At 44.6% G+C, this 12,228-nt stretch overlaps 1 protein-coding gene across 1 annotated transcript; it reads left to right on the forward strand.

Annotated features, from left to right (window-relative positions):
- The first annotated feature begins 6,121 nt into the window (after positions 1-6,121).
- LOC141126430 (olfactory receptor 1500-like) lies at positions 6,122-7,075 on the forward strand. Its single transcript, XM_073612372.1, has one exon. The coding sequence runs from the start codon at positions 6,122-6,124 to the stop codon at positions 7,073-7,075; it is 954 nt and encodes a 317-aa protein (XP_073468473.1).
- Positions 7,076-12,228: the final 5,153 nt, after the last annotated feature.

The following is a 12,228-nucleotide window of genomic DNA, read 5'->3' on the forward strand; positions in this document are numbered from 1 at the left end:
CCGCGTTCAGAACGATCGGATTTTCCGACAACTTTGTGTGACCGTGTATATGCAAGACAAGTTTGAGCCAACATCCGTCGGAAAAAATCCTAGGATTTTGTTGTCGGAATGTCCGATCAATGTCCGACCGTGAGTACAGGGCATAAGTGTATACTACTGGAGGTCTCCGTTTTGGATGGTGTTAAACCCCTGCTGGTCTTTTTTGCCATCTGTGTCCTTTTGGGAAGATTTCTTGTAGACACAAAAAGGAAGTGAGAGGAAATATCTACAGTGAGGAACTAGTGTCCCCCATCGGAAGAATTTCCCTTCAGGTGACAATTTTGGATTTCCCATCACTTCCCTTTTCAGTGTCAGATGGGCAATCCATTGTTGTCAACCTCTCGCAGCATTTTTTTACTGACAAAACATAGAAAATGTACTGACGGTGCACATTTTTTACTGACGACCTGAAAAACGACAGAACTCCAATTGAAAATAAAAAAGGAAAACAAAATCCCATGTACATAAGTATTCACAGCCTTTGCCATGACACTCATGGCATCCTGTTTCCACTGATCATCCTTGAGATGTTTCTACAACTGTGGTAAATTCAGTTGATTGGATATGATTTGGAAAGGCACACAAATATATATATATAGGTATAAACAAGGCCAAGGATAAATCCAAAAAAAAACAAGCTTAACTTACTGACCAAAGATATATATATATGTATAAACCTTGTGAGCTGCCAAAACTAAAAACTCAAAAAACAAAAAAAAATCCAAAAACCCCAAAAAATAAAAATAAATAAATACTATGAAATAGCTGCCAGCACTCACCACTTTCTCAAAATGTGACAATGTAAACATATATACCCAATGTGCGGCGCTAAGAATTTTGCAATATACTAAAACTCTAAAAATGGTAATATACTATACTATACTAACTATACTTAACTGTTTATTTATTTTATAGTTTTAGTATATTGCATAATTCTTAGCGCTGCACATTGGGTGTATATGTTAACTTACCGACCAGCCCGCAGACAACCAAATAACCTGTACCTTTAAGAAGGGGTGGCTCCCCTTCAGTCCTCCTGCTCTCACCTATCCATCAGAATGCATGTGCCTCCACTGTGGGGACACTTATAGGTAGGGTTAGGTACCACAGATACCAGGGTGCCTTGACGAGGCTCTGTGGCTTACGCATGCATTTGCAAATGTGTGCAGACTCAACCCCTGCTTTTAACGCATACTGTTAGACAGGTTATTTGGTTGTCTGTGGGCTGATCGGTAAGTTAAACTTGCTTTTCCCTTGGATTTATCCTTGGCCTTGTTTATACCTATTGTTAGCCTTCCAATGCCTATTACTGCGATAGAAAGCTATAGATGGGGGCAAGTGGCGTCTTTTTTGTAACACACCTGTCTATATAATGTCCCACAGTTAACAGTGCATGTCAGAGCTCAAACCAAGCCATGAAGTCCAAGGAATTGTCTGTAGACCTCCGAGACAGGGCTGTATGGATGCACAGATCTGGGGAAGGGTACAGAACTATTTATGCAGCATTGAAGGTCCCAATGAGCACAGTGGCCTCCATCATCCGTACATAGAAGAAGTTTGGAACCACCAGGAGTCTTCCTAGAGCGGGCCCTAGTCAGGGAGGTGACCACGAACCAGATGGTCATTCTGACAGAACTCCAGCATTTCTCTGTGGCGAGAGAAGGACCTTCCAGAAGAACAACCATCTCTGCAGCACTCCACCAACCAGGCCTGTATGGTAGAGCGGCCAGAGGGAAGCCACTCCTCAGTAAAAGGCACATGACAGCCCGCCTTGAGTTTGCCAAAAGGCACCTGAAGGACTCTCAGACCATGAGATACAAAATAGTGTGGTCTGATGTAAGAGCTGTGAAAATGTGGAATAGACTCCCTCCAGAGTTGGTTCTGGCCAGCTCAATAGATTGCTTTAAGAAAGGCCTGGATTCTTTTCTAAATGTACATAATACAGTAGCTCATAAAAGTGAGTACACCCCTCAAATTTTTGTAAATATTTTATTATATCTTTTCATGTGACAACACTGAAGAAATGACACTTTGCTACAATGTAAAGTAGTGAGTGTACAGCTTGTATAACAGTGTAAATTTGCTGTCCCCTCAAAATAACTCAACACACAGCCAATAATGTCTAAACCGCTGGCAACAAAAGTGAGTACACCCCTAAGTGAAAATGTCCAAATTGGGCTCAGATAGCCATTTTCCCTCCCCGGTGTCATGTGACTCGTTAGTGTTACAGGGTTTCAGGTGTGAATGGGGAGCAGGTATGTTAAATTTGGTGTTATTGCTCTCACTCTCTCATACTGTTCACTGGAAGTTCAACATGGCACCTCATGGCAAAGAACTCTCTGAGGACCTGAAAAAAAGAATTGTCGCTATACATAAAGATGGCCTAGGCTATAAGAAGATTGCCAAGACCCTGAAACTGAGCTGCAGCATGGTGGCCAAGACCATACAGTGGTTTAACAGGGCAGGTTCCACTCAGAACAGGCCTCGCCATGGTCGACCGAAGAAGTTGAGTACACGTGCTCAGCGTCATATCCAGAGGTTGTCTTTGGGAAATAGATGTATGAGTGCTGCCAGCATTGCTGCAGAGGTTGAAGGGGTGGGGGCCAGCCTGTCAGTGCTCAGACCATACGCCACACACTGCATCAAACTGCTCTGCATGGCTGTCATCCCAGAAGGAAGCCTCTTCTAAAGATGATGCACAAGAAAGCCCGCAAACAGTTTGCTGAAGACAAGCAGACCAAGGACATGGATTACTGGAGCCATGTCCTGTGGTCTGATGAGACCAAGATAAACTTATTTGGTTCAGATGGTGTCAAGCATGTGTGGGGGCAACCAGGTGAGGAGTACAAAGACAATTGTGTCTTGCCTACAGGCTGTTTACCAGCTCTGATATAGTTTCATTTATGGTGTTTTTCACAAACAGCTCATTGCTTTCAGCTCTATGAGAACACTCTCAGTCCAGGACATTCCAGACTACCGGTCATCTCTTATCAATTGCTGTACTGGTGATGCACTTCCACACAGCGCCGAACTCTGGTAACCTTGCCCTCTTACTCTAGTCCGCCCGGACTTGTTGCCCTGTTGACATCGGTGAGACACCTCCACCAACTGGTACCCAACTTGAGCCTCCCTGATGCCCTATGGAATATCTATGACCCTCTCCACAGTTCTCTGTCTCCCATCCCCCTCCCTCGAGCCCTTCCACCTCTGGGATTGATGTCAGCCTTGTAGCCCTACCTAGCAATTGCTATCCTATTTCCCATAGTGGACAACAAGGTGGACACCAATTCATTGTGCGTCCGGACGCTGTTTTTGTTTTATGTCTTTGTTTTATGTTGTTCTGTTCCCCCGTCTGTGGTTGCGACAGACCAGCCTTTATATGTGGTCGGCGATATTTTATTAGGTACAGTACTATATTGGGTCACTACCTTGTTACCTGTTACATGTGTTTATGCCAATAAATTTTCACTTTTGATACTTACACCAGGTTGTTGCTCTTCCGTTAGCCCTGCTTTTCTCTATCCTCTCCTGTTTGCGATACTTTTTATAGTGTCTTGCCTACAGTCAAGCATGGTGGTGGGAGTGTCATGGTCTGGGGCTGCATGAGTGCTGCCGACACTGGGGAGTTACAGTTCACTGAGGGAACCATGAATGAATGAAGCAGAGCATGATCCCCTCCTTTCGGAGACTGGGACGCAGGGCAGTATTCCAACATGATAAGACCACAAACACACCTCCAAGGGGACCACTGCCTTGCTAAAGAAGCTGAGGGCAAAGGTGATGGACTGGCCAAGCATGTCTCCAGACCTAAACCCTATTGAGCATCTGTGGGGCATCCTCAAACAGAAGGTGGAGGAGCGCAAGGTCTCTAACCGCCAGCTCCGTGATGTCGTCATGGAGGAGTGGAAGAGGACTCCAGTGGCAACCTGTGAAGCTCTGGTGAACTCCATGCCCAAGAGGGTTAAGGCAGTGCTGGAAAATAATGGTGGCCACACAAAATATTGACACTTTGGGCCCAAATTGGACATTTTCACTTAGAGATGTACTCACTTTTGTTGCCAGCGGTTTAGACATTAATGGATGTGTGTTGAGTTATTTTGAGGGGACAGCAAATTTACACTGTTATACAAGCTGTACACTCACTAATCTACATTGTAGCAAAGTGTCATTTCTTCAGTGTTGTCACATGAAAAGATAGAATAAAATATTTACAAAAATGTGAGGGGTGTACCTGCTTTTTTGAGATACTGTATATATTTTGTGACCCCCAACGATCTCCCAGCGCCGGGGCCACAAAAGATATATATGCTGGCTGCCTTGGAGGGGACAGGGAGGAGGCGGGATGAGTGCCATACACACAGGAGTATTTCCTGTTTACACGGCAGCCTCTGTAATAGTCCCATCTCCGGCGTTGCCATTGGACGACTGTTCTGTCCATCAAAGGAGGCGGGACTTTCTATTAAAGAGGCCGCCGAGAAAACAGGAGTTTTTCCTGTATGTAATCTTTTGGCACCCCCCCTCCAAGGCTGCAGATGGATGGGCATCAATCAGGCTTCACTGATGGCAATGGTGGGGGCTGCATTCCTGGCAATGGGGGTGCTGCATTCCTGGCAATGGTGGGGCTGCATTTCTGGCAATGGTGGGGCTGAATTCCTGGCAATGGTGGGTGCTGCATTCCTGGAAATGGTGGGGCTGCATTCCTGGCAATGGAGGGTGCTGCATTCCTTGCAATGGTGGGGCTGCATTCATGGCAATGGTGGGTGCTGCATTCATGGCAATGGGGGTGCTGCATTCCTGGCAATGGGGGTGCTGCATTCCTGGCAATGGAGGTGCAGCACTGATGAAAATGGGGGTGCTGCACTGATGGAAATGGGGGGTGCTGCATTTATAGCAATGGTGGGGCTGCATTCATGGCACTTGTGAGGCTGCAGATGGGCACTGACCCTTATTTTGCTTGACAGTTCTTTATTTAAAATTTAAGTTTTTTTTCCTGAAACTTCCCTCTTAAAGGTTAGGTGCGTGTTGTATGGCAATAGATATGGTATTCAAATAACACACCCAAGCTCATCTCTTTACTCACGCACAGCCACAAAGGCAAAAGAATTCTTGTTGGGCAGTGTATTAGTGCTCGAACGAACACACTTAGACCGAATTTTAATGGTTCAAAGAATGTCAGGCAAAATGGTCGGCCCACACGCATGTTCACTTCATCAAATCTGTCCCTCTTTGAAAAAAATTTGGACACCCCTGCCCTAGTATGTATCCTCATCTGCCTCATAGTCGCCCTATTAAACAGTGCATTGAGGTCGGCTTGTAAATTGGAGACATCCTGTAAGGACATTATTCCACTACATAGCTTGGTGTCATCTGCAAAGACTGAAATGGTACTTTTAATCCCAGACCCAATATCATTTATAAAGATATTAAAAAGTAAGGGTAATTCTGATAAGTCCCTCCCTCTACGGACCCTCACATCCACTGGGCCGGGGTTCATGTCTGGAGAAAAATAGGTTACCTCCACATATAGAAAGGTTTCTTCAAGAGTCATGAAAATGTGACATAGACTCCCCCAAGAGCTGGTTCTAGTCAGCTCAGTAGATTGTTTTAAAAGAGAGCTGGATGTATTCCTAAATGTACAAAATATAACCAGATACTAATATTTAGAGGTAATAACGACAGGTGTAGTTGATCCATTGAATATCTGATTGTCTCCTAGGGGGTCAAGAAGGAATTTTTTCCCCCACTGGAGCGAATCGGATCATGATTTATAGGGGTTTTCTTTCCTTCCTTTGGATCAACTGTAGGCATATGGTTGTGTATATGGAGTTTTTTTTATTGGTTGAACTAGATGGACTAGTGTCTTTTTTCAACCTACTGTTACTACTGTATGTGACTAGTGACAGAATCACTATAAGCAAAGTCATTATTTAATAATAAGCGGATTATTAAATTACACAATAGGATTCCAAATTTGAACTTCTTTATGTATGAAGAAAAAAGTTCCCTTTCAAAATTGTAATTGTAATCTCTAAAATCAGATCTACTTTTTGTTCATTTCAGAGCTGAACTCAGACGTAAACCCATGGCTCCTGTGAACCATTCGGATGTCCTGGAGTTCATCCTCATTGGTTTCCCGGGTCTTCCAGAAAAATTCTACTCTTTAGTCTCCATATCATTCTTTCTAATATATAACGTCTCCCTCTATGTCAATTTAATTGTGGTGGTGTTACTTTTACTAAGTCGGCATCTCCACCAGCCCATGTATGTAATTATTGGAAACTTGTCCGTTTCTGACCTACTTTTTGACACGTTGACCTTACCAAAAATCATCTCCAAGTATTGGTTAGGAGACGGCTCCTTGTCCTACACTGCATGTTTTATACAATTGTTTTTTGTCCATTATCTGGGAACTCTTGATGCCTACATTTTTATGGTGATGGCAATTGACAGATATATTGCCATCTGTAAACCCCTCCGATACCATTCTATTATCAGCAACAGATTGGTGGCCATCATCTGCCTTGTCCTCTGGATCTTTGTAGCAGCCATGGTCTTGCTTGTCATAGCACCAGGTCTGATGCTCCCTTTCCGTGGCACCAACAGAGTCAAGAGCTGTTTTTGCTCTTTCGACGCAGTGACTGTTTTATCATACGTAGATACGGCTTCATCCAGAAGAACAAGGTATCTTATCGCCATGATGTCACATCTGTGTCCATTGTCCTTTATTGTCTACTCCTATGTCATAATAATCCAGAAGATCTGCTCATCAAGCCGGACGGAGAATTGGCGGAAGGCCTTTTATACATGTACCACTCATTGGTTGTTTATTGGGTTGTATTTCATCCCTCGACTGGCAATCTACGCATATAACCAGCTACAACTAAACCCCGACAACGATCTCAGTGTTTTTCTGATTTGTCTGTACACATTTGCGCCCCATTTTACCAGCCCCATTATATTCTGTCTGAGGACAGAGCAAATAAGGAGAACTCTTAGCAAAGTGCTCAAATGGAACATTATTTATCATAAATATTGAAGGGAACATTTAATGGTGTCTGGTCGATTTTATTTTCTGAAAGTTTACAAGTTTATACAATAAAATTAGATTTTTTTCTCCATTTTTCTATTCCAAAATAGTTTTCAGTGCCCATAAAGCAGTGAATGGGACATTTACATGAGCATGCACGTTGACTTGTTTTCCTGAATGTGAAAGTTACAGCATTGTTGCGCTGCACTGCAATACGTTTCCATTGTCAAGCTGCATTGGCATTCCATTTAACCATTTCCAGTCCGGGCCAATTCTGACATTCATCTCCTACCTGTAACAATCAGCATTTTTTTTTTCCTAGAAAACTACTTAGAACACCTAAACATTATATACACTATATTACCAAAAGTAATTGGTATGAAATTTAATGGCATCCCAGTCTTAGTCCGTAGGGTTCAATATTGAGTTGGCCCACCCTTTGCAGCTATAACAGCTTCACCTCTTCTGGGAAGGCTGTCCACAAGGTTTAGCAGTGTGTCTATGGGAATGTTTGACCATTCTTCCGGAAGTCAAGTTCCTTCACCCCAAAGTCACTCACCCATGTCTTTATGGACCTTGCTTTGTGCACTGGTGTGCAGTCATGTTGGAACAGGAAGGGGCCATCCCCAAACTGTTCCCACAAAGTTAGGAGCATGAAAGTGTCTAAAATTTCTTGGTATGCTGACGTCTTAAGAGTTCCCTTCACTGGAACTAAGGGGCGAAGCCCAACCCCTGAAAAACAACCCCACACCGTAATGCCCCCTCCACCAAATGATTTGGACCAGTGCACAAAGCAAGGTCCATAAAGACATGGATGAGCGACTTTGGGGTGGAGGAACTTGACTGGCCTGCACAGAGTCCTGACCTCAACACCTTTTGGATGTATTAGAGCCAACATCAGTGCCCGACCTCACAAATGCACTTGTGGAAGAATGGTCAAATATTCCCATAGACACACTCCTAAACCTTGTGGACAGCCTTCCCAGAAGAGTTGAAGCAATTATATCTGCAAAGGGTGGGCCAACTCAATAGTTAGCCCTACAGGCTAAGACTGGGATGGCATTAAAGTTAATGTGCGTGTAAAGGCAGGTGTCCCAATACTTTTGGTAATATAGTGTATTTTTTAATCAGAATCCCTAGAGAATAAAATGGTGGGTATTGCATATTTTTATGTCACATGATATTTGCACAGTGGGTACTTGTTTAGGGACATATAGGGCTTTCTTTTGGTAGAATTTAATACCCACTGGGGGGAGGGGGTTATTTTTATTATATAAAGGGGAAAAGATTGAACATTTCTTTTAAACAAAGAAGGGGGAATCCTTTCTCCCGAAACGCATTGGCTTGATGTTCTTGTTGTTATTCTCAATAAAAATGATTAAAACTGCTTCTTCCAAACTCACAGTTCTTGTGGATACCGGGCGCTCCTCCTTTCCTCATTTCTTCTCAGTCTTACATGCGGAAACAACCTTAAGGCAGCAGACCAAGACCCAAGAGGGTCTACGAGCAGTCTCCACCATCGGGCACGTTCCTACGGGAAGAAATCCTTCCAAGCTGCCCACATAACCACCCACCCGGGACCAGCGGCCGATTCAGTCAATCCAGTGTGGTCTCCAACACATACGATCAAAAATTAAGCAGAAGAGATCAGTGTACTTGAAGATGTGATGTGATGAGTCCTGCTGACCTTTTATTTATGGAGATGCTGGAAAGGCACCTCGGGGGTTTGTAGGAAACAGAAAATATATTTTGTATCAAACATATCATTCTATGATTTTTGGGATTGGACAATAATGTAAAATTATGGATACAACATTATCTGGTACCACCTATGAGCACCAAACCAGCTGTATAAGTCTGGTCATAGACATTCTGCCATGGCTGATCTTCAGACTTGTCATCCTGACCTCTTGCTTCACTGCCGTGTCAGATGTGGAGCAAAGGTGTAGATCGATATCCCAACCATTGACCACCTGCATGTTTCCTCTGAACCTGTGCTGAGCTGAGCATTAGGCGGGTATTTATAAAAATATTTGCATAGCTATTTGTTTAATAAAACTGCAGCTATATTTATTTTGTCCAAATATGGAAAATCTTAATGTTCTCCTGCTATTTCCTCTACAGGTCGAAAGTTATTAATTCATTAAAAATAGAGCTGTTTGGGACACAATATGACCACTACATGGAGCTGAATAAATAAATACTCATCTCCATCTAGAGCATATGATGTGGTATTTTTCCAAGCCACTTTATTTTGCTATGAATAAGTAATGTTTGACCTGTAGAGGAAATAGAGGGTGAACATTTGATTTCACACAGAATGAACGGGCCAATAGTTTCACAGCATGAACAGCTAGGTGAATTTTTTTAATGAATACACCCCATACAGTGTGTATTAAACCAAAAACTGATTTCCTTCGTTTTGGAAGGAGGGAAGAAGGATTAGAACTCCTGTTAGATTTTCCCTGCTATCCGGGACCCTATTAACCCTTTCCCGCCCAGCTACGGCGTGCCTTTAAGTGGACTATGAATAAGGCCTGTAGGATAAAACGCGTTAATGTTGTTTTTTGTATTGGAACCTTTTACTCCTGAAGATGTAATAAAGAAAGATTTTCACGTGGTTGCTGACTTCATGGTGGATTGTATGAGTCCTGTATTGGAGTTTGGAGGTTGCAGTCGAGCACGGTGATAGCCTTAGCCCCTTCTGATCTGTCTGATCAGGTTGCAGCACCGTAAGTTTTGAAGTTTGGGTGCAGGATGGACCACTGTGATTGGGTTAGTGCCGTACTCTAATGACATCAACTATTCAGTTTTCTTTCAAGTCCATTGGCTTCTGTGTAGTCCTCAATGTTTTTCACCCGGATTGGGCTTAATCGTAGAAGTTGACATCATTAGAGTGCAGCCCTGATCTTTGTACCTTGGTGCTTATGTGGAGCGGGGCATGCTCCTTTTGCTGGGACCTGGGATTAGTGCTTCTTGTTCTGTTGACCCTCTAATTGGCTGTCACAGTGATCGCATGATTGGGAGTCTGTCCTGTTGTCTCCCAATCTTGACTATAGACTGAGCACTGTCTATGACAGCCCAGACAGTTTGCTGGGAGCGTGTAATGATCAGTAACCTCAACCAGCTGTAGATGCATATGTGTGGTGTTTGGGTGTTAATGCCTGCACTTTTTGCCACCCCATACATGCGTTTCTTGGGTGGCAAGAGGTTAGGGAGATTTCCCTTCACTTCCTGTCCTCCTGAAAATGTTTTTGCCAGACAGGAACTATGGGGGAATCTGCAATGAGGACACAGACAGAAATAAAAATCTGCGTGTAAAAAGTCTAATGAGAACGCCAGACCAAAGATCTAGGGCTCTTTTACCCATTCCTGCCACCTCCTCATGGGCCTTCAAGTGGATCTTAATGCTGTGAGGTGGAGTCCCAATCATGCGATTTCTGTAATTGTCTGTCACAGTGGTCACGTGATTGGTGGCCCATCCTACTGACTCCTGATCACAGGGACCAAGAGCTACGTCTCAGAACACAACCTCAAACCTTATGGACCCATATATGCAGGGTGTTAAGGCCCATCTGTCCTGCTGCCACATATTTGCATCATGGTGGCAGAAAGAGGTAATGTTGGCATTAGTTCATAACAAATAATCATAAACCAGCCGACACTTTGTGGGGGCTCAGAATTCTCCCTCTTCTTCGAGGCTCAGGTGTTGGACATTGATAGAAGAACTCATGACGTCACCAAAGCTCATGATAGTGGCAGAACTACCAGGGTCACAAAGGTGGAACTTGCGACCTTGGCGTTCCATCACAGTGGTGGGTCCCAAGATGGCAGAAAAGGGTCCCACTGTGGGACTGTAAAAAAGGGCCCAGCGACAGGAGTAAAGGGCCGCAGGATCAGTGGGAAGGGCCTCAGGCTCGGAGGGAAGGGCCCCAAGACCAGAAGAAAGGTTTCTGGGACCAGTGGGTCAGGGGGCCCTTCATGCTTTCATGCACAAGGGCTCTGAAGGTTCTAGTTAAGCCTTTGGTTAAAGGTCACCTTTACAATGAAATTGCCCCATGTACTTTAGTGCCCCAGGACATTAAAAAACCTTGCTAGGTTTCATAAATGAAGCTTCTTTTCAATGGCATCTTTGTGGGCTGTGCAGGGCCCCTTCTTAGATTGTCCCCAAAAAAACCAGTGCAGTGTCCTGTCTAGGCCACAGGACAGGTGGACCATTGCAAGGTACGAGGGCTTGGGCATGTTCAGGCCCTACGCAAGTGGATTGCTCTCTCTCTCCCGCTGTGCCACAAGCTCAGCCAGCTTTGAGCATGTGCTCATTGATCAGAATGATTATGGTGCTGGGATCGCACTTGCATTGGTTGGGCCATCCTGTGATCTAGGCCAGTGGCTTTCAACCTTATTAGGATCAGAGCCCATTAAATTCGACCAAAACCTTCTGTGCTTCAACAATAAAAATCAAGTTTATATTCACAATTCAGAGGGCTCTGGATGGGGCTATGTGTCACTTTGGGGGATGGGGCATTCTGGAGGGGGTTCGGAGACTTGGTTGTCCTGTAGGGGATGAGGTTTCCGGAGGGAGCTAGAGGAACTGTGGAGAATGGGGTCTCTGGACTGGACAGGGGGCTTCGCATGGGTAATAAGGAAGACTGGAGAGCACTGCAGGGGCTGGGGGGCAATTGGAACACTGTTGAGGGCAGTAAGAGGGATGCAGACTTTGCAGCAAGCTGGGGGGGAGGGGGGTTCCCCAGCTTTGCAGCAAGCTGAGGGACCTTTTGGGTACTGAGGACTCCTAGGGGGCCTAAAGGAAATTTAAGATGCTGAGGGCACTGTGGTTGAGTGGCACAATGGGAGCTGGGAGGCACTGTGGGAAGTTAATAGATTTGCGGCTAGCTGGAAGCCTGGGAGGAGGAAGGCCATGACCCAACAGTGGGTCTACTGCCCTAAACTTTTGGGACAATAACGACCTTACTTGAATATCCCTTGAAAAACCAGACTTGGTGGCCCTGAGGAGGATGAGGTTTTGGAGGGAGCTGGGAGCAATGGTTAGGGATGAGATATCTGGAGAGAGCTGGGGGTCTCAGTCTGCAGGTTTTGCAGGAAAAATGGTTGGTGGGACTAGGGAGGCAGAAGACTCTTCAGCAAGCTAGGGGACACTGTGA

The sequence above is a fragment of the Aquarana catesbeiana genome, linkage group LG02 (genome assembly GCF_042186555.1).
Source record: "Aquarana catesbeiana isolate 2022-GZ linkage group LG02, ASM4218655v1, whole genome shotgun sequence".
NCBI lineage: Eukaryota > Metazoa > Chordata > Amphibia > Anura > Ranidae > Aquarana > Aquarana catesbeiana.